Here is a 25,780-nt window from a genome sequence, read left to right as displayed (position 1 = left end):
GCCTATGTTGCTGTGACCACAGGACAAGTGTGTCCATTATTTCTGCAATTTCCAGTGTCAACACAATTCAAAATAAGCAATCCTTTGTGGATACAAGAGACACAACAAAAACCCCCACCAAACTTGAAAGCTGCAGGTCCTGGTGCACAGTGATCTCCCCTTCATTCCCAGGAAATGCTACTGCTCAGATAACCATGGCATTCCCAGGGCTCACACAGGCACCTCCAACCCTCACAGCCACCCCACGATGGTGGGATCCTGCACCCCCATCGACAGACAAGAAACCTGAGGCACAGAGAGGGTAAGTACCTCGCTTGAGGTCACACAGCCCAAGCTCCATGGTGCAGGTCTGTGCTCTGCACTACTTGAGTTTCTAAATGGACATACTCTAAGGAGCAGCTCCGTCTCTTCCTCCACAGACATCAGACAGGCTTCAGCCCCAGTGAGAGGAACGTGCAGGACAAGGTCATAACTGCTTGGGGAGCATGGACGACTCCCGACTGCTGGAGCTTCTGTCATCATGCCACACGCAGGCATCTTTACCTCGTATTCTTTCAGGGTCCCCTTCCAGGTGCATCCATCACTGGGACAGACGGCCGGCAGGCTCTCCACCTCCCTGCGGGCAGCATTATCTGGGAAGGCCTGGGGAGAGGAACATCCCTCGGGTTAAACCTCCTCCCAGACTCCCTGCAGCAACCAAGGAACACAGACCACACGTCCAAACCAACCAACACTGCGTCACATCGCCTTTCCAGGCCACTCCGGGAGCAGAGGATGACTCTCTCATTCCTTTTTATTTTTGGACTCACCTTGATGCCAAAGTTTCCAAACCCTAAACTTCCGGAGTCTGCTAAGGGACAACTTCCGACGGCCCTTTTTTCTTTTTTTTTTTTTTTAAAGGAGGGGTCTCACTTTGTAACCCAGGTTGGAGTGCAGTGGCATGATCTTGGCTCACTGCAACCCCCGCCTCCCAGCCTCAAGCAAGCCTCCCACTTCAGCCTCCCAAGTGGCTGGGACTATAGGCGTGCGCCACCACACCCGGCTAACTTTTTGTATTTCTGGTAGAGATGGGGTTTCACCATGTGGGCCAGGCTGGTCTCGAACTCCTGACCTCAGGTGATCCACCCACTTTGGCCCTGCAAAGTGCTGGGATTACAGGTGTGAGACACTGAGCCCTGCCCGATAAGTTTTTTGCTTTTTGTAGAGACAGGGTCTCACTCTGTTGCCCAGGCTGGTCTCAAACTCCTGGACTCAAGCAATCCCTCTGCCTGGGCCTCCCAAAGTGCTGGGATTACAGGTGTAAGCCACTGTGCCCAGCCCCACCCATGTTGTAAAGGAAATTAAGACATTTTCTGTTCAACATTTTTAGCTTCAAGACATTTTACTTACCGAACTGCTTTCTAAAATAGAAATGCCTTCTTCATATATGCCCTCGTGAACACAGGCAGCACAGTTCTGAGGCCCAGAGCTAGTGGGGAAAAAAGACAAAAAAAAAAAAAAAACCCACTGTGAAACCTAATACAAAAAATAAACACCATTTGCTTCAGTTCAAAAACCTAACTCCACACCACAGTTTAAACTTTCTCATCTTTAGCGAAATCAACAGCAGGCAAATGTTAACAGGACATATTTTAAAGCCCAGTATTCACAGTACACTGTTTTTATCACTCCCTGTTTGTGAGGAAGGCGCGCCTGAACCGCCAAGGACACCTGCTGCAGTAACTCAGGTATTGCCGGCTCTCCCGACAGGCCGAGCTGCTGCCGATGTGCAGAGGCCACACCTCTCAGACCACTCGCTGCAAGGAAGGCGGCTGTCTTAGCTGCCTAGAGCAGCCAAAAAGTGAGCAGTAGGCGGCACTCTACACTTTCCAGTACTCACATTAAAGATAATAAAAAGATGAAATTAACTGTAATGATGCACTATATTTAACCCCATGTATCCAAAATCGTATTTCAAATTGCTATTTTAAAATTATTAATTTTACATTCTTTGTGGTAAACCTCCGAAATCCAGGGAGTATCGATAACTGGAGCACATCTAAGCTGGACCCAGCTCTGCTGGGAGCTACCAGGCTGGGCAGCGTGGCTCTAAAACCAGCCTAGCCTGCCTGCCCCTCCTCCCAGCCTGCAGGCCCCATGCACCTGAGGATGCTGGCCAGGCAGAAGGAGCAGTACCGGTGGCCACACTGCGCCTGGAAGGGCCTGCGGAGGACGTTTCTGCAGGCGGAGCACAGGTACTTGGCTTCCAGCTTGGTCCCCAGGAGGGTCTTGGAGAAGCCGGGCTGTAGCAACTCCAGGGAGCCAGGGGGGGTCACGCTAGCTGCAGCCATGAGAGCTGTGACCCCCGTGAACAACAAAGCCCTAAGGAAGAACACACAGCATGTTACACCTCAATTCCAGAACAGTCCTCGAGAGAAAATCAAACCAATGGTGATCAGTAGCAGGCGATGGTGAGGGGCCGGGTCCCCACTGACCTGCGGTCAAGACTCAGAGAAGCAGAATCGCAGAGCTTCAGGGAGCCTTGGAGACCCTCTAGTCCCATCTCCCGCCGCTAGTATGGAAACTCAGGCTCAGTGAGGCTGGGGACCACACAGCTGGCGTCCACACAGCCAACCCACAGCTCCAAAGAGGCACAGACGCACGGGCTTCCTGCCACGCACACCCCCCTCCCCAGCTAGGGGAACAGGCTGCCTTCCTGTTAACACTAATGGTCAGAGGTTCTCAAGGCTCTAGGCCCTTTGGTCTCCCCCATGGTTCCTGCAATAAGCATGTTTTAGAGTGGTGGATGCCTTCTGAAATATATCTTACCAAACTCACTGGGCAGGAGACGCCTGCCTGCTGGCACTCAGGCTCTGAAGGCACTCAGGAGAGAGCCATGCCGCCAGACCAGCCCCTAGAGCAGGAATGTGGCACACCTGGGGCTGGCTAGTGCACTCCCTTTAGCTACCACGGGTTCCCCTCCAGCCCCGACAGCGGGAATGTAGCACACCTGGGGCTGGCTAGTGCACTCCCTATAGCTATCACGGGTTCCCCTCCAGCCCCGAGAGCGAGAGCGGGAATGTAGCACACCTGGGGCTGGCTAGTGCACTCCCTATAGCTACCACGGGTTCCCCTCCAGCCCCGACAGCGGGAATGTAGCACACCTGGGGCTGGCTAGTGCACTCCCTTTAGCTACCACGGGTTCCCCTCCAGCCCCGACAGCGGGAATGTAGCACACCTGGGGCTGGCTAGTGCACTCCCTATAGCTACCACGGGTTCCCCTCCAGCCCCGACAGCGGGAATGTAGCACACCTGGGGCTGGCTAGTGCACTCCCTTTAGCTACCACGGGTTCCCCTCCAGCCCCGACAGCGGGAATGTAGCACACCTGGGGCTGGCTAGTGCACTCCCTTTAGCTACCACGGGTTCCCCTCCAGCCCCGAGAGCGGGAATGTAGCACACCTGGGGCTGGCTAGTGCACTCCCTATAGCTACCACGGGTTCCCCTCCAGCCCCGAGAGCGGGAATGTAGCACACCTGGGGCTGGCTAGTGCACTCCCTTTAGCTACCATGGGTTCCCCTCCAGCCCCGAGAGTGGGAATGTAGCACACCTGGGGCTGGCTAGTGCATTCCCTTTAGCTACCACGGGTTCCCCTCCAGCCCCGAGAGTGGGAATGTAGCACACCTGGGGCTGGCTAGTGCATTCCCTTTAGCTACCACGGGTTCCCCTCCAGCCCCTAGAGCAGGAATGTGGCGCACCTGGGGCTGGCTAATGCATTCCCTTTAGCTACCACGGGTTTCCCTCACTTCAGACGATACATATGGCCTTCAGAGCCCTCCATGTGCCAGCCCTGCCCTGGCACCTTACTTCCACTAGAACTCAGTAAGCCCCACCAAGGCATCCACAGACGGCCTCAGCGCCCTGCACCATGCCCTCTCTATCTGCCTCTCTAAGCACCAAGGCCACCAGTGATGGCCTCAGCCACTCAGTGCCATGCCCACTTTTCCTGCTTCTCTGAGCATCGTCCAGCCAATCCCTGCACCTCACCCTTCCTTTTGGATTAACCGCAGCTCTTCCTCCCTCAGCGTCTCGGGCAGAGACTCCACTGGGCTCTGCTCTCCTTACAGAGCATCCCCAGGTGGGTTTCTCTCTCCCCTTCCGAACATGGAGCCCCTGTTGTGCGGGAACCTCAGGAAGGGGCCTGGTCAGGGTTGGGCTGATATTGAGGACAGAGGAAGGGAACAATGAGGATGCCTAGACCCATTCACTGGGCAGAGTGAGCAGACAAGGAGAGCCAGCAGTCACCCGGCACACCAAGCATTTCCTCGAGGTCTGTCTCCCTCTCAACGAACTACAACTCTCACGCCTGTAATCTCAGCACTTTGGGAGGCCGAGGTGGGCAGATCATGAGATCAGGAGTTCGGGACCATCCTGGCTAACACGGTGAAACCCCATCTCTATTAAAAATACAAAAAATTAGCCGGGTGTGGTGGCGGGCGCCTGTAGTCCCAGCTACTCAGGAGGCTGAGGTTGCAGTGAGCCAAGATCGCGCCACTGCGCTCTAGCCTGGGTGACAGAGCGAGACTCCGCTCAAAAAAAAAAAGCAGGGGGAGACAGGCACTTGGTTCCCCCCAACCCTGTAAGCAGTTTGGGTAAAGCTTGAGTCCAAAGACTTCAAAGCTTCTAGCTGAAGTGAAGATTGTTCACACGTGCTGGCCCTATTAAGCACAAGGAACTTCCACGGCACAGACGCCCAAGAGAACAGACTCGAAACACAACCGGACAGCTACCATGGAGCTCCCCAAGTAGCAACAGGAAGCTGTGGATGAGAAAGGCAGACCCATGCGTCTCCACAGCCTCACACCCGGAACCAGGGCCGGTCATGAGGACCCGAAACCCACTGCTCCTTCACAACAGCCTCCAGTGCCTTCTTGCGCTCCCCGTGGGGGCACGTGTCACCTGATGCTCGCCTGCCATGCTCCCCCTTCCAAAAGCAGCCCGAGGGCCAGGGCTAGCTCTAAGTATGCTCTGTCCCCAGTCCTGGCCCCTGAGAGCCCAGTGAGAGGAGGCAGGAATTGGGGTCATCTCTCTGGCAGGGAAGCAGTCTTGATTCAGGGAACTGGGGACAGCTAGAGAGGGACTTCCAGTGGGGGTGGGGGGGCTCACTCCTAGAAGGTAGACTCCAGGCAGAGCAACCTGGGAAAGAGGTGGAGGAAGAACAGCGGCATGGTGTCGGCTGAGATCCCCAGGAGGCAGCCCAGGGAGGCAGGGACTGACAGGCAGGCCCCGGCCTAAGTGTGGAGGGTGGCCTCCAGAGTCCCCTCCCAAGAGGGCAACCTGGGGTGGCATTTTATTTACTTAAGGAATGACTTCTCAGAACCATTCCTTTTTTTTTTTTTCCTTAAACAGAGTCTTACACTCTGTCACCTAGGCTGGAGTGCAGTGGAGCAATCTGTCACTGCAACCTCCACCTCCTGGGTTCAAGCAATTCTCATGCCTCAGCCTCCCAAGTAACTGGGACCACAGGTACATGCCACCACAGGCGGCTAATTTTTTGTATTTTTCAGATGGGGTTTCACCATGTTGGCCAGGATGGTCTTAAACTCCTGGCCTCATGTGATCCAACCTTGCCCTCCCAATGTGCTGGGATTCCAGGTAGGAGCCACCGTGCCTGGCCCATTCCAACATTTAAATGGCAAATGCATTTTCCCTTTTTTCTCCAGGAAGGACAGTAGATGCTGACTGTTCTGTGCCTGGACGACAACCCCAAGATGGGGGCCTTGCTGTCCTACTTGAGCCTGACTGATGCCTCCAGGCAGGCTGTTAGGTCAGCTCAGCCACAGGTCCTAACACTGCACACCTGCTCTGCTGTCCTTCCAAGGCCCAAGTTGCCAAAAGAGTGTCCCGGAAGCCTTAGGTCACTTGCCTCCTCAAAGCAGCATGGACCCACCCACCAGGCAGAACGGCAGCAGGAAGACTGTGGCCCCAGGAGTGAGGAAAACGAAGCGCCACTGTGTGCCCCTGACACGGTGGCGTGGGTCACCCGGCCCCAGAGCTGCTCACCTGAAAGGGGCTGACCTCTCCCAGCAGGCCCAAGACCGGCAAGTTTTGGATGAACCCAAAAGGCCAGAACACTGCTGAGGCCCTTCTCTCCTCCTCTCACCTCTGCCCCGGTTGCTGTGCCAGAAAGAGGTCTTCCCAGCTCTCAGGACCGCTCCACCATTCACTAGGGACTCAGCCAAACCCAGGAGGCTTTCATTTTTCTTTAGAAACAGGGTCTCACTGTGTCTCCCTAGCTGGAGTATGCTGTCTATTCACAAGTGTGATCATTGCACACTACAGGTTGGAAGTCCTGGGCTCAAGCGATCCTCCCGCCAGTTTCTCCAGTGGCTGGGACTACAGGTGAGCGCACCTCCATGCCCAGTTATCCAGGATGCTTTCTGAGCCCATTCCTTGTCCAATCACAGGCCAATTCCACTGGCTCTGCCTCCATGCTGCCAGCACTAGCCCCTTCTCTGGCCCCGACCCTGCTCTCTGCTCCTCCTTCATACCCACAATAGGGCACCCCTCACTGAGGGCTCCCTAGGAACATCCTGGGCACTCAGAAGGAAACCCAGCCACTGGGTTTAGCCCCATCTGGCCTTGTCCCCCACCATCCTCTGATGCCCCCAATCCCCCTGCTCTCCTCTGTTCCCTTAACACCTTTGCCCTGCTTGGAAGAGCCCCGGTGCTGGTCCCTATGGATCTGCACACCTGCCCCTTGGCAACCCTGAGGTGGGCCTAAGAAGCCTGCGCCCAGGACAAGGCCCAGCAGCCTTCCGAGACTTGCCTCCAACTCCCATGTAATGTCCCCAGATCTCAAAAAGTGGAAGGAAAGTTTACCTGTAAACCCCTGAAAAAGGGCCACTACCAGCCAGGTGTGGTGGCTCATGCCTGTAATCCCAGCACTTTGGGAGGCCAAAGCAGGCAGATCACAAGGTCAAGAGATCGAGACCATCCTGGCCAACATGGTGAAACCCCGTCTCTACTAAAAATACAAAAATTAGCTGGACATTGTGGTGTGTGCCTGTAATCCCAGCTACTGTGGAGGCTGAAGCAGGAGAATTGCTTGAATCCAGCAAGCAGAGGTTGCAGTGAGCTGAGATCATACCACTTCACTCCAGCCTGGGCGATGCGGCAAGACTCCATTTCAAAAAAAAAAAAAAAAGGCCAGGCGCAGTGGCTCACACCTGTAATCCCAGCACTTTCGGAGGCCAAGGCAGGAGAATCACGAGGTCAGGAGTTTGAGACCATCCCGACCAACATGGTGAAACCCCATCTCTACTAAAAATACAAAAATTAGCCGGGCGTGGTGGTGCACGCCTGTAATCCCAGCTACTCAGGAGGCTGAGGCAGGAGAATCGCTTGAACCTGGGAAGGAGAGGTTGCAGTGAGCCGATATCGCACCACTGCACTCCAGCCTGCGCTTTGCAGCGAGACTCCGTCTCGAAAAAAAAAGTAAAAAAGAAAAAGGGTCACTACCACACAGACCCCAAATAGGAGGTGCTTTTTAAGTTAGAAAAACTTAGGCCCCAAGACAACCATCCTCAGCTCTCTGCAAACATTCCCCAAAGTTTCCTTGACCTGGCTCACCAACGAAAGCACATTCCAAGTGTCTTCCCCAGACGGTGTGCCAACCCTGCAGACCCATGGGGCCGGCCCCTCTAATCCTCTACAGGAGAGACACGTGGGCTGCCAAAACTGACGCCGCATACAGGACTGGGGAACGCAGAGTGCAGCGACCTCATCCCTGACCTGCGCTCACTGACCTGAACAGGGCTGACTCTTAAGAAACTGTGATGAGACTGTCAGTCACCTGTCTGCCCCCCAAAGCCAGCAGTGGTGTGCTTTCAATCCCAGCTTCTGAATCTGTAATTTAGTGAGACCTTGCATTCGTGTGGCACTTCAGAGTTCAGAAAACATGCTTATAACCTAAACTTACTCCTCCAACCACCCAACAGAAGGGACGCTGGGGCTCTGCCTGCCCAGTGCTCAAGGTCCCTTGGTGGGGAGGCCACACCTGTTTCTCCCACTTTCTCGAAGGTGGGTGCACCTGCTCCTGTGGGCGGCAGAGCTATGCGGATGTTCCGGAGCTCACAGATGCATACCAGCCGTGGCAAACTGAGGTGGGAGCCTGCTCACCAGGACTGCACCCTCAGCGCACATTTATCATGGCATGTGGAGATGTGCTACATACATGTACGTCACTAAAAGGTTCACAGAACTACACTTCGTCTTCATAAGAGGCATTCTGAGTGTTCTATTTTCTTTCTTTTGTTCTGGTCAGAAGCTATTACATTGATTTCATGAGCCACTAATGGTTTATTTGTTTATTCATGTGAGACAGAGTCTTGCTCTGTCACTCAGGCGGGAGTGCAACGGTGTGATCTAAGGTGCAACCTCCGCCTCCCAGGTTCAAGCGATTCTCCTGCCTCAGCCTCCCGAGTAGCTGGGACTACAGACGCCTGTCACCATGCCCGGCTAATTCAAGTGATTCTCCTGTCTCAGCCTCCCGAGTAGCTGGGACTACAGACGCCTGTCACCACGCCTGGCTAATTTTTGTATTTTTAGTAAAGACAGGGTTTCACCAAGTTGGCCAGGCTGGTCTCGAACTCCTGACCTCAGATAATCTGCCCACCTCAATCTCCCAAAGTGCTGAGATTATAGGCATGAGCCACTGTGCCTGGCTGAGCCACTAACAGTTTAAAAAGGTTTAATGGTTTTAGAACAAAGTGGCTTTTAATCCACTTTGGACAAAGAAATTTTCTATTTTTAAATATCATTGGTTTTTAAGCCACATTCTTTTTATTTATTTATTTTTTTGAGACGGAGTCTCGCTCTGTCGCCCAGGCGGGAGTGCAGTGGCGCGATCCTGGCTCACTGCAACCTCCACCGCCCAGGTTCACGCCATTCTCCTGCCTCAGCCTCCCAAGTAGCTAGGACTACAGGCACCGGTCACCATGCCCAGCTAATTTTTTGTATTTTTTTAGTAGAGACGGGGTTTCACCGTGTTAGCCAGGATGGTCTCAATCTCCTGACCTCGTGATCTGCCCGCCTCGGTCTCCCAAAGTGCTGGGATTACAGGCGTGAGCCACCGCGCCTGGCCTTAAACCACATTCTTTAGGACAAAATCCTATCTTATACTTATTATAAGATGTTAAATAGGATATAAAATGTGAAGAACCCTATGAGTGCAGTCATGCCAGTGTACGAATGGGGCAAGAAAGTAAAATAAAGGATCGTTTTGCTAGGGTAGACAGATTCAGAATGGGCCGGGCACGGTGGCTCATGCCTGTAATCCCAGCACTTTGGGAGGCTGAGGCGGGTGGATCACCTGAGGTCTGGTGATTGAGACCAGCCTGACCAACATGGAGAAACCCGTTTCTACTAAAAATACAAAATTAGCCGAGTGCAGTGGCTCACGCCTGTAACTCCAGCTACTTGGGAGCCTGAGGCAGGAGAATCGCTTGAACCTGGGAGGCAGAGGTTGCAGAGAGTCAAGATCGCACCACTGCTCTCCAGCTTGGGCAAAAAGAGCGAAACTTCGTCTCAAAAAAAAAAAAAAAAAAAGATTCAGGGTGAGCCTTCTTTTTTCCCAATGTCACTGAAGAGTGTCCTGGTGCATCTTTCAGACAAAGCTTGATTCTTTTCATATCGACATTCCTCCTAAATGCGCTCTTGAAGGTGGAGACAGAGGTGTGCCCTCCCTGCCCTAGGCATGCTTGTCAGACATAAAAGAACCACAAAAATGGGCCGGGCATGGTGGCTCACACCTATAATCCCAGCACTTTGGGAGGCCGAGGTAGGCAGATTGCTTGAGCTCAGGAGTTCAAGACCAGCCTGGGGAACATGATGAAACCCTGTCTCTACCAAAAACACAAAAAATTGGCTGGGCGCGGTGGCTCACACTTGTAATCCCAGCACTTTGGGAGTGCCGAGGTCGGTGGATCACCTGAGGTCACGAGTTCAAGACCAGGCTGGCCAACATGGTGAGACCCCATCTCCACTAAAAATACAAAAAATTAGCCAGGCATGGTGGTGCAAGCCTGTAAGCCCAGCTACTCCAGAGGCTGAGGCAGAAGAATCGCTCGAACCTGAGAGGCGGAGGTTGCAGTGAGCTGAGATCATGCCACTGCACTCCAGCCTGAGCAAGAGCGACCATTGTCTCAAAAACAAAACACACACAAAAAAACAAATCTAAAAATAGAAAAAATGGCCAAGTGTGATGGCATGCATCTGTGGTCCCAGCTACTCAGGAGGCCGAGGTGGGAGGATCATGCATCTGTGGTCCCAGCCACTCAGGAGGCCGAGGTGGGAGGATCACCTGAGCCTGGGAGGAGGAGGCTGCAGTGAGCCGAGGTTCACAACAAAGTGCACGTCCTCCACCACCGGCAGACGCTTCTCACAGACACGGCCTCACGTGGCCATCGTGACGTCCTGACACGGCTGGAAGGTCGGGGATCATCATTCCTGTTTCCAAATGAAAACACAACCCCAGACAGCCAGGACACGGCAGGCAGCCCGGTCGGGGGACCCTGAGGTCCCACTGATGCCCACACTAAACTCTGGGGTTCTTTGTGCTTAGAGATTCCTTAAACATTTTATTTGAATCTCATTCATAAATACATTTTAAGAACTAATGAAAACCACCACGAAGGCTCAAAAGTGCTACACCAAGATTTTAGCACACTTCTGACAGTGCCCCAATTTGCGCACATGTTGGAATCCAACTTCCACTGTGCCTAGCACTTACCAGAACCTCCTCCGGCTTAGACTAGGGAGCTCTCAGTGGCCTACACAGGAGGCAGGAGGAACTGAACTGAACACCATGGTCACCTGAACCAGACACACAGACTGAGACCTGGTGCGTGGCCGGACGGCATGGGCTGCTCTTGCTTTCTGTACGTATCATAAGAGACGTGAGGGGTCAGCTAGGAGCGATTCAACCTGGAAACGAACAATGTGCTGCTGGTTTTTTCAGGCTTCCAGATCAGTTTTACTCTAAAACTCCCAATTCTATCAGGTAAGTCGGCTAAAAACAAAAGTGCCACCCCCGTGGTGACCGGCTGAACGAGCGTGCGGGGGGGATTCTCACACACGCGGTGACGGGCTGAACGAGCGTGCGGTGGGGACTCACACACGCGGTGACCGGCTGAACGAGCGTGCGGTGGGGACTCACACACACGCGGTGACCGGCTGAACGAGCGTGCGGTGGGGACTCACACACACGCGGTGACCGGCTGAACGAGCGTGCGGTGGGGACTCACACACACGCGGTGACCGGCTGAACGAGCGTGCGGTGGGGACTCACACACACGCGGTGACCGGCTGAACGAGCGTGCGGTGGGGACTCACACACACGCGGTGACCGGCTGAACGAGCGTGCGGGGGGGATTCTCACACACGCGGTGACCGGCTGAACGAGCGTGCGGGGGGGATTCTCACACACGCGGTGACCGGCTGAACGAGCGTGCGGGGGGGATTCTCACACACGCGGTGACCGGCTGAACGAGCGTGCGGTGGGGACTCACACACGCGGTGACCGGCTGAACGAGCGTGCGGGGGGATTCTCACACACGCGGTGACCGGCTGAACGAGCGTGCGGGGGGGATTCTCACACACGCGGTGACCGGCTGAACGAGCGTGCGGTGGGGACTCACACACGCGGTGACCGGCTGAACGAGCGTGCGGGGGGATTCTCACACACGCGGTGACCGGCTGAACGAGCGTGCGGGTGGGATTCTCACACATGCGGTGACGGACTGAATGGGCATGCGGGGAGGACTGTCACAGATGTAGTGACCGACTGAATGAGCATGCGGGGGCGACTCTCACACAAGCGGTGACCGACTGAATAAGTGTGGGGGGAACTCACACATGCGGTGACCAACTGACACAGTGGCTTGCACCTGTAATCCCAGCTACTTGGGAGGCTGAGGTTGGAGGATCACTTCAGGCCAGGAGTTCGAGACCAGCCTGGGAAACATAACAAGACCTCAGGTATAAAAATAAAATAACAAAAAAGTTAAAATGGCAAAGAAATGTCAAGAACAGGTTTTAAGGCCGGGCATGGTGGCTCATACCTGTAATCCCAGCACTTTGGGAGTGCCAAGGCAGGTGGATCACCTGAGGTCAGGAGTTCGAGGCCAGCCTCACCAAAGTGGAGAAACCCTGTCTCTGTTAAAAACACAAAAATTAGCCGGGCATGATGGTGGGTGCCTGTAATCCCACCTACTCTGGAGGATGAGGCAGGAGAATCACTTGAACCTGGGAGGCAGAGGTTGCAGCGAGCCGAGATCGCACCATTGCACTCCAGCCTGGGCAACAAGAGCGAAACTCTGTCTCAAAAAAAGAAAAAAAAAAGGCCAGGCGCAGTGGCTCACACCGGGCGACAGAGCGAGACTCCGTCTCAAAAAAAACAAAAAACAAACAAAAAAACCCACACAAACAAAAAAAGAAAAACAAACAAGTTTTAACGTAAAAAAGCACCTCAGCGGTGGCTCACACCTGTAATCCCAGCACTCTGGGAGGCCGAGGTGGGCGGATCACGAGATCAGGAGATCAAGACCATCCTGGCTAACACGGTGAAACCCCGTCTCCATTAAAAATACAAAAAATTAGCAGGGCGTGGTGGTGGGTGCCTGTAGTCTAGCTACTCGGGAGGCTGAGGCAGGAGAATAGCGTGAACCCAGGAGGCAGAGGTTGCAGTGAGCCGAGATCGTGCCACTGCACTCCAGCCGGGTGACAGAGCAAGACTCCCCTCCACAGGAGAGTGGGGGCATCTGGCACCCTTGTTGATGGTAGGGCTGAGCTGTGTGTTCCCTTCACAACGGGACACCCCCACAAGAAATCAGAGGCCTTCACTAAGCTGGAGTCAACAGGCAGCTGAGACCTGGCATCCTGACTCTGGTGTGGGAACGTGGTTTGGTGGCATCGGTGACTCTCAAAAGGACAAGCTGTATTGTTACACAAGTCAAACACTGCCCAAACCATGACATCAAATCAGATATGGGTGCAACCTGGCCGCTGCAGGGGTCACCTAGTCGCCGCAAACGCTTGGGTTCAACCCAGGCCTCGCCCTTCTCACAAGCAGACTCCAAGATGCCCCAAATGCTGGAGATTCAAACTTCCTCAATTCATGTCTCCACCAACAGCACACAACTGCTTCATACAATACTGGACTCCACGTAAGAGTTCACTGGGTGGCACCCGATTCTTTTTGAGATGGAGTCTCGCTCTGTCACCCAGGCTGGAGTGCAGTGGCGCGATCTCGGCTCACTGCAAGCTCCGCCTCCCGGGTTCACGCCATTCTCCTGCCTCAGCCTCCGGAGTAGCTGGGACTACAGGCGTCGGTGGCACCTGATTCTAACCCACTTCTATAAAAGCTCATCTGAGTAATACTCAGGAACACTGATCTGCATGCAGCCATGAATATGAGGCCCTCCAAATACTAGAAGTTAACTTTAAAACTGTAATTTCATGGCTGGGCGCGGTGGCTCATGCCTGTAATCCTAGCACTTTGGGAGGCCGAGGCGGGTGGATCACCTAAGGTCAAGAGTTTGAAACCAGCCTGGCCAACATGATGAAACCCTATCTCTACTAAAAATACAAAAAATTAGCCGGGCGTGGTGGTGCACGCCTGTAATCCCAGCTGCTCGGGAGGCTGAGGCAGAAAAATCGCTTGAACCCAGGAGGCGGAGGCTGCAGTGAGCCGAGATCGAGCCACTGCACTCCAGCCTGGGCAACAAGACCAAAACTATCTCAAAAAATAAATAAATAAAATTATAATTTTATATGTAACCCCATCTTTTTCAGGCTCAAAAGAATACCAAATAGAAGCTTGATAACAACCTAAACTCTTAACAATTGTTTATACAGAAGTATCAGAAGCAAGCGTGGTAGGAGAGGAGCTCTTGAACCTCACAAGAGTCCACCCATTAATACATTCAGTTCCTCTTATTAAAAACTAGTGCTATTAACAGGGAGAGAGATTGAGTTACAGGGCAGTAATTCCGTCCCTTCAAAATCATGTGGCCACAGAGCAGGGTCCGTTCTCAGTCCTAGTTTCCCTTGACTTGACCCAGACCAGACTCCCTCCTCCTCCGAGCCCCGTCTTCACTGGCTGCCAGACACCCTACCCCCTGTCGGCCCTACACCGAGTGGGGGCTTGGTGCTCTTCTGCACTGACCCTCAGCCCTCAGGGCCTCAAGATGACAACTCCAAAATACCCAGCTCTGGCCCTGACCGTTCCCCTGACCCCAGGCTGCCCATCTGGCCGCCTCCCGAGAGGCCGTGGGCGCTGTGACTCCTTCATCTTGGCCTAGGAAGCACCAGCCTTCAGCTGCTCACGCCAGGTTCTTGCAGACTTTCCAACTCCTCTTTTTCTCGGCTCTACCTTCCACAAACATCCCCTGCTACTGCCAGGCCCAGGCCCCGGCCCCGATCCCGGCCCCGTCCACCGCAGCCCATCCCCGCACTGGCTCCTTGCTGCCCCCGACCGTGCCAGCAGCCAGAGGCACTTTTCACCCAGGCTCAGCGTGGGTCTCCCCAGCCACTCAGCAGGAAGGCAGCAGAGTCGGCTCCGCCCCCAGCCTCACTGGTCTTCCCCGACCCCTGGCTGGGGGGCGCTGGCAAACTCAGGGGTCGGAGGCGCCCCTGACCCTCCCGAGCACGCAGCCGGGTGAGGGTGCGGGGCTTCGGGGACACGAGGGGCCCACAGCTGAGCGTGGAGGGGCGACAGGGCGCGGGGGAGCGACGGACCCGGGGCGGGGCAGGGCCGGGTGGGCCGCCCACGGGCCTCAGGCGGTACTGGGAGCCGCGACCCCGCGCAAAACCCCGGACCGTGCCCTGGCGCTGCTCCGAGCACGGCCGCGCGCGTTCCCGAACTTTCCCGCGCCAGCCACGCTCGGACTTGGTTTCCGGCCCAGCAGCTCAGAGAAATCCCCTCGGGCTGGCCCCGCCCCCGCCCCCGCCCCGCGGCCTCTCCCGCCCCCGCTCCCGCTACGGCCCGGAGTCTCCCTGAGAGGTGCCCGCGCCTGCGCCCGACCCCGCACCCGACCCCGCGCCCGCGCCCGCGCCCGACCCCGCGCCCGACCCCGCGCTCGCCTCACCCAACGGTCGCAGCGCGCCCGGAACTAAGGGCCCGCCCAGCTACCGCCCCCAACGCCGCCGCCGCCGCCGCTCCGCCGCGGGCTCCTGACGGACGGACATGGGAGCCAACCAGCGAGCCCTCAGGAAGCTGTAGCGAGAGCCATTGGCCAGATACGCCCCGCTCCGAGCGCGCCTGACGGACTGACGCCGGAGCCAACCAGCGAGCCCGTAGGAGCCGCAGCGGGCGCCGATTGGTCGGCGCTGAGACGGCATGGGTAGTCGCCCTCTGCTTTTTCCTCAAAGAGCGCGCCGGGGCGTTGGTGCGGGGAGCTGGTGAGGTGCTGCGCTGTGGGGTCCGCGCTAATTGGGTCCCTTCCCCAGGTGCAGCGAGACAGCGAGGCCCTTGCTTCTCCTCCCGTGGCCCCGGTGCGGAGACCCCTGCCGCACACCCGAGAGGTGAGCCGGGAGCCCAGGTCGGGCGACACCGGTTCCCACGAGGCGCGCGTCGCGCGCGGGACGCGGGGCCCTGGCGGGGCGGCCGCACCTACCCGACACCTGCGGGTCCCTCCGCCTCCCCCGGTGCCGGGCGCAGAGCGGCGCCTCAATTTGGGTAACATTTATGAGAAACAGGACTAAAAGAATACTGCACACTTAAGGTATTAAGGATATGGGGTCTCCTTTTTGGGGTGAGGTAATGCTCTGCAACCAGACAGTGGTGACGGCCGCCCGACATGGCCGGTGTGCTAATCTACTGGGTTGTGCACTTTATTTTTTTTTTTGAGGCGGAGGCTCACTCTGTCGCCCAGGCTGGAGAGCAGTGGCGCGATCTCGACTCACTGCAACCTCCGCCTCCCGGGTTCAAGCGATTCTCCTGCCTCAGCCTCCCGAGTAGCTGGGACTACAGGCGCCCACCACCACGCCCGGCTAATGTTTGTATTTTTGATAGAGACGAGGTTTCACCTTGTTGGCCAGGCTGCTCTTGAACTCCCGACCTCAAGTGAAAACACAACCTATGGCCTCCAGACACTCAAATGAAAACAGTGGCCTTGGCGGCCAAAACAGGGGCTGCCCTAGGAGTCCTGTGGGCTGCATGGGGGAGGCGGCACTGTCATCTGCCCAGGAGAACGGGAGCTGCAGCAGGTTCTCTCTGGCGGTGCACGGGCTAGCACTGGACACACCACCCCCTCTCCATCCAGCGTTTGGTAAAATGGAGACCTTTCTCCCCGCTTTGCAGAGAAGGAAACGTTCACGGAGGTAAGTCTCCTCCGAGCATTCAGACCCGGAGACCACGGGACTCCTCGAGGATGGAATACACTGCAAAACAGGGCAGGCTTTGAAGTTGCATAATTTACACAGGCCACGCTGTCCCCAGGCGCCAGTGCCACATTTCATATATGTTACTTGGTTTGCAGTTGGAATTCCCCTCCGCCCCAAACCCACATTCCTGGGACAGCAAGGCCTTGAGATGGAACTCAGGAAGCCATCGGATTCCATCAACGTCATCACCCCTGAGTTTGCTGCAAGCAGCCATGGAAACGTTCCAAGTCCGCACCTGCAGGCTCAGTGAGGTTGCTCAAGCCCAGTAACTAACTGAGCTCTCAGAAGTAAGAAGGCGTCTCCTCCTGGCTGCACCTGGGAGGCTCAAAGCTGTCCTGAGTCTGCAGCAGCCAGCTCGGGATGAAAAAGGGTTCACGTGGCAGTTCATGCCTATAATCCCAGCGCTTTGGGAGGCTGAGGCGGGAGGACCGCTTGAGCCCATGAGTTCGAAACCAGCATGGGCAGCATGGCGGAACCCCATCTCTACCAAAAAAAGGAAAAAAAAAATTAGCTGGGTGTGGTGCTGCACACCTGTAGTCCCAACTGCTTGGAAGGCTGAGGCAGGAAGATGACTGAAGCTCAGGAGGTGGAGGATGCAGTGAGCTGTGGTTGCACCACTGCACTCCAGGCTGCGAGATAGAGTGAGACCCTGTCTCTTTTTTTTCTTTTTTGAGACGGTGTCTTGCTCTGTCACCCAGGCTGGAGTGCAGTGGTGCGATCTCGGCTCACTGCAACCTCTGCCTCCCGGGTTCAAGAAAGTCTCCTGCCTAAGCCTCCGGAGTAGCTGGGACTACCGGCGCACACCGCCACGCCCGGCTAATTTTTTTTGTATTTTAGTAGAGACAGGGTTTCACCGTGTTGCTCAGGCTGGTCTCGAACTCCTGAGCTCAGGCAATTGCCTGCCTCAGCCTCCCAAAGTGCTAGGATTACAGGCATGAGCCACTGCGCCTGGCTGACCCTGTCTCTTTTAAAAAAGAAAAAACAGCCAGGCACAGCGGCTCATGCCTGTAATCCCAGCACTTTGGGAGGCCGAGGCGAGCAGATCACCTGAGGTCAGGAGTTTGAGACCAGCCTGGCCAACATGGTGAAACCCCGTCTCTACTAAAAAAATACAAAAGGCCGGGCGCGGTGGCTCACCCCAGCACTTTGGGAGGCCGAGGTGGGCAGATCATGAGGTCAAGAGATCGAGACCATTCTGGCCAACATGTTGAAACCCTGTCTCTACTAAAAGTACAAAAATTAGCTGGGCGTGGTGGTGGGCACCTGTACTCCCAGCTACTCGGGAGACTGAGGCAGGAGATTCACTTGAACCCGGGAGGCGTAGGTTGCAGTGAGCCGAGATTGCGCCACTACACTCCAGCCTGGCGACAGAGCGAGAATCCATCTCAAAAAAAAAAAAAAAAAAAATACACAAAAGGCCCAGCACAGTGGCTCATGTTTGTAATCCCAGCACTTTGGGGGGCTGAGGTGGGTGGATCACCTGAGGTCAGGGGTTCAAGACCAGCCTGGTCAACGTGGTGAAACCCCGTCTCTACTAAAAATACAAAAATCAGCTGGGCGTGGTGGCGCATGCCTGTAATCCCAATTACTCAGGAGGCTGAGGCAGGAAAATCACTTGAACCTGGGAGGCAGAGGGTGCAGTGAGCCGAGATTACGCCACTGCACTCCACCCTGGGTGACAGAGCAAGACTCCATCTCAAGGAAAAAAGAAGGGGTTCACCTGTTTTAGGACACTCTACTTCCTTCAGGGTAACGGGAAAGTCATTCTAACAGCTTTCAGACAGTGGCCTCCAACTTGGGGTGACACACCTCACTGGTCCTGGATGATGACAGTGTTGAAGGGCTGAGTCTGGGACCACCTCAGCCCCACCCCAAGTCCAGAAAAGGTTTCCCAAGCTTGGCAAATGCCCACAGCCCTCGAGAGCAGGTAGTGACCAGGATGACTGCCCCGTGCCGCCCAGTCTCAGAGTACTTGCTCCAGTGCTGCTCTCATGAAAATGGCTTTAATTTATACTGCTCTGTTTCCAGAAGATTGGCACAGACACTTAAAAAAAAACTGGCTGGGCATGGTGGCTCACGCCTGTAATCCCGGCACTTTGGGAGGCTGAGGTGGGCAGATCACCTGAGGTCAGGAGTTCAAGACCAGCCTGGCCAAGGTGGTGAAACCCCGTCTCTACTAAAATACAAAAATTAACTGAACATGGTGGCAGGTGCCTGTAATACCAACTACTCAGGAGGCTGAGGCAGGAAAATCGCTTGAACCTGGGAGGCGGAGGTTGCAGTGAGCCAGGATTGCGCCACTGCACTCCCTCCTGGGTGACAGAGCGAGACTCTGTCTAATACTAATATTGATTGTGATGACAGGCCTGCAAGGCATAGCAAGTTGATACCAGCCTGACTGAGAGACGGAGGCACACACTGTGGGGAAGCAGCCTCCCACCCCGCCCACCAGCTTGGAAGCTGTGACACCTTGGCCTGGGGACTCGCCTTGTTTGCTGGCTGGAAAGGGGTGACTCACTCTGGCCATGGCGCAGCTCAGGGGATTCCCACGTGGGCTCCTTCCTGCCGAAAAGAAAGCAAAAGTCAGCCACCCAGGCCTCCAGCAGGGGCAGGGGGAGGGCATGTCCCCGGGCAGTCTCAGGAGAAGCCCCAGCGCCCTCTCACTGCCTGAGGATGGGGGTTGCAGGAGCAGGAAGGAGGGCAGCAGTTGGAACCTGGAGATGGACACATGCAGCTGCTGTCCTGGGCTCCGTGTCCTGATGAGGGTGCCAGTGTCCCTGGAGGGGCGGCATGACCATGGACCACAGCAGATGCTGCCGTGGATGCCAGCCACTCACTGACCTGGCCAGGGAGGACCCCACAGCTACCCACTGGGCCTGCAGAGCACGGGAGGTGAGGGGCCGCCATGCCACTGGCATCTGCCCTGTGCCCAGCAGGGCTCTGTGGATGCATCTGAAATCCAGCAGCTGCGTCTGCCCTCTGTGCCCAGCAGGGCTCTGTGGATGCCTGGCTTCCCTTGGGCGTGGTTGGCACCCTCGAAGGCTCACACCTCATGTCCTTTTACTCAGGTCTTGGGACGACAGAGCCCAGCTTGCAGATGGAGCCAGGAGGCAGAATGTCCAAGCTGGGCCCCCCATGGGACCATGAACAAGGGACACCCTTCTGTGCCTGGTGCTGTCCCCAGGGGAAGTGCCCACCTCAAATAGCCGCAGTCCACTTACTCACACCGAGAGCTTGCCTCTTTTTTTTCAGACGTTTGCATGTCAGCCCTGTGCTGCAGCCTCCGAGGGAAGCTGGTTTCACTCTCACTCTGCAGTCATCTGACAGGAGTGTTTCCAGGAAGGCAGCCGCAGCTCCGGGCCAGAGTCCCCTGCAGCAGCCCCAGCCCTGGCCTCACCCCCTCAGGCCAGTGCACGGGGCACAGAGGCTCCCTCCTCATCAGCTCCCCAGGGGGGCTCCCCCAGGGCAATCCCTGATAAAAGGAGAAAGGCCTGGGGAGGGGTGGGACCTGGAGGCAGGTTTGCTTCAACGCCAGACAGTGGGGAAGCTCTTGTCCTCCAACTCAATGGCATAGAACCTTGGGGGGAATCTGAAGCCCACCTGTCCAGGGCAGGCCTGGGGCTGGCTGCGGCCAGGAGACCCTCAAGCACGTGAACTTGTGCTGTCACACAGCAGCATCCGTGCCAGCAACCGTGGGAAAGAATGGATTTCTGTCAGCTTGTGTTTTCTGTGAACTTGGGAAGGACACACAAGAAAGTAATAGAAGATTCACACCTGTAATCCCAGCACTTTGGGAGGCCAAGGCTGGATCACTTGAGCTCAGGAGTTCAAGACCAGCCTGGGCAATATAGTGAAACCTCCGTCTCTACAAAAAATGCAAAAATTAGGCCGGGTGCGGTGGCTCACACCTGTAATCCCAGCACTTTGGGAGGCTGAGGCAGGCAGATCACCTGAGGTTGGGAGTTCGAGACCAACCTGACCAACATGGAGAAACCCCGTTTCTACTAAAAATACAAAAATTAGCCCGGCGTGGTGGTGCACACCTGTAATCCTAGCTACTTGGGAGGCTGAGGCAGGAGAATCACTTGACCCTGGGAGGTAGAGGTTGTGGCTGAGATTGCACCATTGCACTCCAGCCCGGGCAATAAGAGCCAAATTCTGTCTCAAAAAAAAAAAAATAGCTGGGCGTGATGGTGCACGCCTGTAGCCCCAGCTACCTGAGTGGCTGAGGTGGGAGAATTGCTTGAGCCCAGGAGGTTGAGGCTGGAGTGAGCCATGTCTCTGCCCCCGCCTCCTAGGCACCTGCCAGGACCAGTCACCACAGTTGCACTTCACACCCACAAACTCTAGAGGTCTGTGCCCACACTTGGTCCCAGCAACTGTGACCATCTGGCCAAGGCCACCCAACCCTCCACCCAGGATGCTCCAGGTGGCTGGAAGGTCCCCACCCACCCTGCCACAGCCACATTCTCCCAGCCCTACCGCCACCCTCCCCAGTGGGGCCTCCCACTTTTTTAGCTCTCGCCCCTTGGTCCCGGGACCAGGGCAACTGTGACCATCTGCAACCTCTGCCCCTGGGCCACCATGTTTCCACCATCCTTCCCTGCTTCCCTGCACACCTCTCCACCTGGCACCTCCCCACACTGTGCTCACCTGCCAGGGCCCTGCGCTTAGGTCCTTCTAGGTTCCCTCCAACTACCCCCATTCTGCAGCTAGCTGGGCCTAAGGGAAGTTGCTCCCCAGGGTGGGGCGTCACTGCTGGCGGAGAAACCTGGGGATGACCTGGGCCACTGGCTCACTCTCCTTAGCCACATCTGCACAACATGCCAGTTAAAAAAAAAAAAAGCTGCTGCCATCCCAGCAATTTGGGAGGCCAAGGCGGGCGGATCATGAGGTCAGGAGTTCAAGACCAGCCTGACCAACATGGTGAAATCCTGTCTCTACTAAAAATACAACATTTAGCCGGGCATGGTGGCACGCAACTGTCATCCCAGCTACTCAGCTGAGGCAGGAGGATCACTTGAGCCTGGGAATCTGAGACCAGCCTGGGCAACATGGCAAAACCCCATCTCTACAAACAATACAAAAATTAGCCCAGAATGGTGGTATGCGCCTGTAGCCTAAGCTACTAGGAAGGCTGAGGTGAAAGGATCACCTAAGCCTGGGGAGGTCGAGGCTGCAGTGAGCTCTGGTTGCAGTGTGTGCACCACTGCACTCCAGCCTGGGCAACAGAGCAAGACCCTGTCTCAAAAATAAAAAAATACGCTAAATAAACTTTACAATACAAAAGTGGTGGATTAAAATTTCCATTACCGGCTGGACACGGCTCATGCCTGTAATCCCAGCACTTTGGGAGGCTGAGGCAGGTGGATCACTTGAGGCCAGAAGTTTGAGACCAGCCTGGCCAACATGGTGAAAACCCACCTCTACTAAAAATAACAAATTAGCCAGGCGTGGTGGCTCACGCTTATAGTCCCAGCTACTCTGGAGGCTGAGGCACAGGAATCACTTGAACCTAGGAGGCGGAGGTTGCAGTGAGCCACGATTGCACCACAGCACCCCAGCCTGAGTGGTGAGCAAAACTCTGTTTCAAAAATAAATAAATAAATAAATAAATAAATAAATAAATAAATAAAAACTAATATGATGGTATAAGTACCCTTTCCCCCTTGCTTTTGGAAAAATATGTTAATGTAATGGACATTTTTTGTTGTTGTTGTTTTTTGAGATGGAGTCTCGCTTCTTCGCCCAGGCTGGAGTGCAATGGCACAATCTCAGCTCACTGCAATCTCCATCTCCCGGGTTTAAGTGATTCTCCTGCCTCAGCCTCCCAGGATTACAGGCACATGCCAGCACGCCCGGCTAATTTTTGTATTTTTAGTAGAGACAGGGTTTCACCATGTTGGCCAGGCTGGTCTCGAACGCCTGACCTCAAGTGATCCTCCTACCTCGGCCTCCCAAAGTGCTGGGATTACAGGCATGAGCCACGGCACCCGGCTGTAATGGACGTTTTCTAACCAGATGTAGTGGTTATGCACCTGTAGTCCCAGCTACTTGGAAGGCTGAGGCAGGAGGATGGCTTGAGCCCAGGAGTTCAAGGCTGTTGTGAGCTATTACTGTGCCACTGTACTCCAGTCTAGGTGACAGAGCGATATTCTGTCCCTACAAAAAAAAAAAAAAAAGTAATGGAATTTTTTTTTTTTTTTTTTTCTGAGACAGAGTCTCACTCTGTGGCCCAGGCTGGAGTGCAGTGGCATGATCTTGGCTCACTGCAACCTCTGCTTCCCAGGTTCAAGCGATTCTCCAGCCTCAGCCTCCTGAGTAGCTGGGACTACAGGTGTGAGCCATCACGCCTGGCTAATTTTTTGTATCTTTAGTAGAGACGGGTTTTCGCCATGTTGGCCAGGCTAGTCTCAAACTCCTGGCCTCAAGTGATCTGCCTGCCTCAGCCTCCCTAAGTGCTGGGATGACAGACGTGAGCCACCAAACCCCACCTCATTCAGCTAAGTTTTTTTTTTTTTTTTTAAGTTTGCAGTAGAGATGGAGTCTTACTGTGTTGCCCAGGCTGGTCTTGAACTCCTGAGCTCAAGCAGTCCTCCTGCCTTGGCCTCCCAAAGTGCTGGGTTACAGGTGTGAGTCACTGCCTGGCCAACATATTGGGGTTTTTTGTTGGTTTTTTGTTTGTTTGTTTGAGATGGAGTTTTGTTCTTTTTGCCTAGGCTGGAGTGCAATGGTGAGATCTCGGCTCACTGCAACCTCCGCCTCCTGGGTTCAAGCGATTCTCCTGTCTCAACCTCCCAAGTAGCTGGGATTACAGGCGCCTGCCACCACACCCAGCGATTTTGTATTTTTAGTAGAGATGGGGTTTCACCGTGTTGGTCAGGCTGGTCTTGAACTCCTGACCTCAGGTGATCCACCTGCCTCAGCCTCCCAAAGTGCCGGGATTATAGGCGTAAGCCAAACCTATTGGTTTTTTGTATTAATTAATGATAACATTATAGTCCAGTTTCTGACTTTGAGGTTTTTTTTGTTTTTTTTTTTTTTTTGAGACGGAGTCTCGCTCTGTCGCCCAGGCTGGAGTGCGGTGGCGCCATCTCGGCTCACTGCAAGCTCTGCCTCCCAGGTTCACACCATTCTCCTGCCTCAGCCTCCCAAGTAGCTGGGACTACAGGCGCCCGCTACCACGCCTGGCTAATTTTTTTTTTTTTTTTGGTATATTTTAGTAGAGACGGGGTTTTACCATGTTGGCCAGGATGGTCTCGATCTCCTGACCTCGTGATCCGCCCGCCTCGGCCTCCCAAAGTGCTGGGATTACAGGTGTGAGCCACCGCGCCCGGCATGGCTTTGAGTTTTAACATCTACAAGTTTGACAACTTTGTCAAAATTGATCTTTTTCTTGTTGTCATGATACTCCAGCTATGTTTATCCACCTATTTTTCCTCATGGTCAATCAGAAAACACTTTATTCACTTGAATTTTGAAAATTGTCTTTCACTTAAAGCCACAGATACACAAAGGTAGGAAGAACCTTGACCACAGGACATAGTGTTTGGTTTATAAAACTCCCACTTCACAGGACATTCTAGACATTGTGATTCTGTCTGTCTTTGTTTTTTTAAGGTGATCCTAGTGACATTCAGATCTCTCTGCAGTCAAAATAATTGTAAATTCAAATGAAAACTCCCAAGTGGCCCCACACGGTGATGATTATACAACTAATGTCCTGTTTTGCTGTGGAAGACAGGAGCCAGGCCAGGCACGGTGGCTCACGCCTATTATCCCAGCACTTTGGGAGGCCAAGGCATGTGGATCACCTGCGGTCAGGAGTTCAAGACCAGCCTGGCCAACGTGGTGAAACCCCGTCTCTAATAAAAATACAAGAATTACCCAGGTGTGTTGGCGGGCACCTGTAATCCCAGCTATGTGGGAGGCTGAGGCAGGAGAATTGCTTGAACCCAGGAGGCGGGGGTTGCAGCGAGCCGAGATTGCACCATTGCACTCCAGCCTGGGTGACAGAGGGAGCTACTGGGAAGGCAGAGGCACGAGAATCACTTGAACCCAGGAGGCAGAGGAGGTTGCAGTGAGCTGAGATGGCACCACTGCACTCCAGCCTAGGAGACAGAGTGAGACTGCCTCAAAAAAAAAAAAAAAAAGGTGGGGGGCAAGTTGTGCCGACAGTGGACAGAGAGGCCTTGGGAGCTACTGCACAGCAGGGCTGCCTACTGGGGCTTAAGCCTCCAGAACTGTCTGGGACCCCCAGAACTTCCCCTCATCAGCCAGCACAGCCAGGCGACTTTCCCCTCCTCACTCCCACAGCAGGCAGGAGACAGTGGATTTGGGGGCTCTCCAGCCTCAGGGGCACCAGGCTCAGCTCTTCTCCCTTGGCTCGCTGGAGGCTGGCAGTGGGGAGGCCACTTCCCCATGGGTGGGACCATGTTGCTCTCTGGGACCCCAGTAGAAATGGCCCTGTCCCACCCCATCATCCTGCAGTGGAATTAATACTGGAAAGTCCCGCCGGGCACAGAAGGCTGCTCTGCATGTGGGCTGACCTTAGCAAGGATTGCCAGACACAGGGAAAAAACAGAGCCCTGAACCAAACAAAAGAGCGGAGAGGGAGGGTACAGGCACCAGAGGAGAATGTGAGAAGAACCAAATTAGTAATCTTAGAAGAAAAAAGAGAAGAATTTGTGAAATAGAATGCTATAAAATTCAATGCTATAAAAAGAACTTAAGAGAATATAAGAGGAGTCAGATGTCGTGGTACATGCCTATAATCCCAGCTACCTGGGAGGCTGAGGCAGGAGGATCACTGGACCCCAGGAGGTGGAGGCTGCAGTGAGCCAAGATCACACCACTGCACACCAACTGGGCAACAGAGCCAGATACCGTATTAGAAAAAGACAAAGGAAAGAGAGAGAGAAAGGAAAGAAAGAAAAAGAAAGAAGGAATATAAGAGGGAGCCCTTCTAAATAAAAAATGTGATATCGAAGTTAAGAAAAATGTTAAGTAGAAAGGTTATACATTGAGGAAATCTCCCAAAATTAGAACAGAACGAGTTGAAAAACAGGAAAGACTGGCCAGGCGCGGTGGCTCACGCCTGTAATCCCAGCACTTTGGGAGGCTGAGGTGGGCGGATCACCTAAGGTCAGGAGTTTGAGATGAGCCTGACCAACATGGTGAAACCTTGTCTCTACTAAAAATATTAAAAAAATTAGCCAGGCATGGTGGCAGGTGCCTATAATCCCAGCTACTTGGGAGGCTGAGGCAGGAGAATCGCATAAACCCGGGAAGTGGAGCTTGCAGTGAGCCAAGATTGCGCACTGCACTCCAGCCTGGGCGATAAAGTGGGACTCCGTC

General features: G+C 54.7%; 1 protein-coding gene across 6 annotated transcripts in view; it reads right to left on the bottom strand.

Annotated features, from left to right (window-relative positions):
* Positions 1–15,208, bottom strand: part of TRAF2 (TNF receptor associated factor 2) — a 41,606-nt gene extending 26,398 nt beyond the window's left edge. Inside the window, exons 1-7 of one of the 6 annotated variants that reach the window (XM_055350202.2) lie at positions 15,127–15,197; positions 12,100–12,193; positions 11,892–11,992; positions 10,770–10,963; positions 2,143–2,361; positions 1,390–1,468; positions 544–642 (exon numbers count right to left, since the gene is read on the bottom strand). In XM_055350202.2, the coding sequence (XP_055206177.1) occupies positions 544–642; positions 1,390–1,468; positions 2,143–2,330 (366 nt within the window). In that variant the 5' untranslated portion in view covers positions 2,331–2,361; positions 10,770–10,963; positions 11,892–11,992; positions 12,100–12,193; positions 15,127–15,197. Of the gene's footprint in view, positions 1–543; positions 643–1,389; positions 1,469–2,142; positions 2,362–2,474; positions 4,460–10,769; positions 10,964–11,891; positions 11,993–12,099; positions 13,303–15,126 lie in introns of those variants that run through there. The other 5 variants (XM_031014631.3, XM_055350203.2, XM_055350200.2 and 2 more) reach the window with 5 other exon arrangements.
* Positions 15,209–25,780: the final 10,572 nt, after the last annotated feature.

This window comes from Gorilla gorilla, chromosome 13 (genome assembly GCF_029281585.2).
Source record: "Gorilla gorilla gorilla isolate KB3781 chromosome 13, NHGRI_mGorGor1-v2.1_pri, whole genome shotgun sequence".
NCBI classification, from domain to species: domain Eukaryota; kingdom Metazoa; phylum Chordata; class Mammalia; order Primates; family Hominidae; genus Gorilla; species Gorilla gorilla.
The sequence above is the reverse complement of the archived record's forward strand: the minus strand, read 5'-3'. Positions and strand labels throughout refer to the sequence as shown.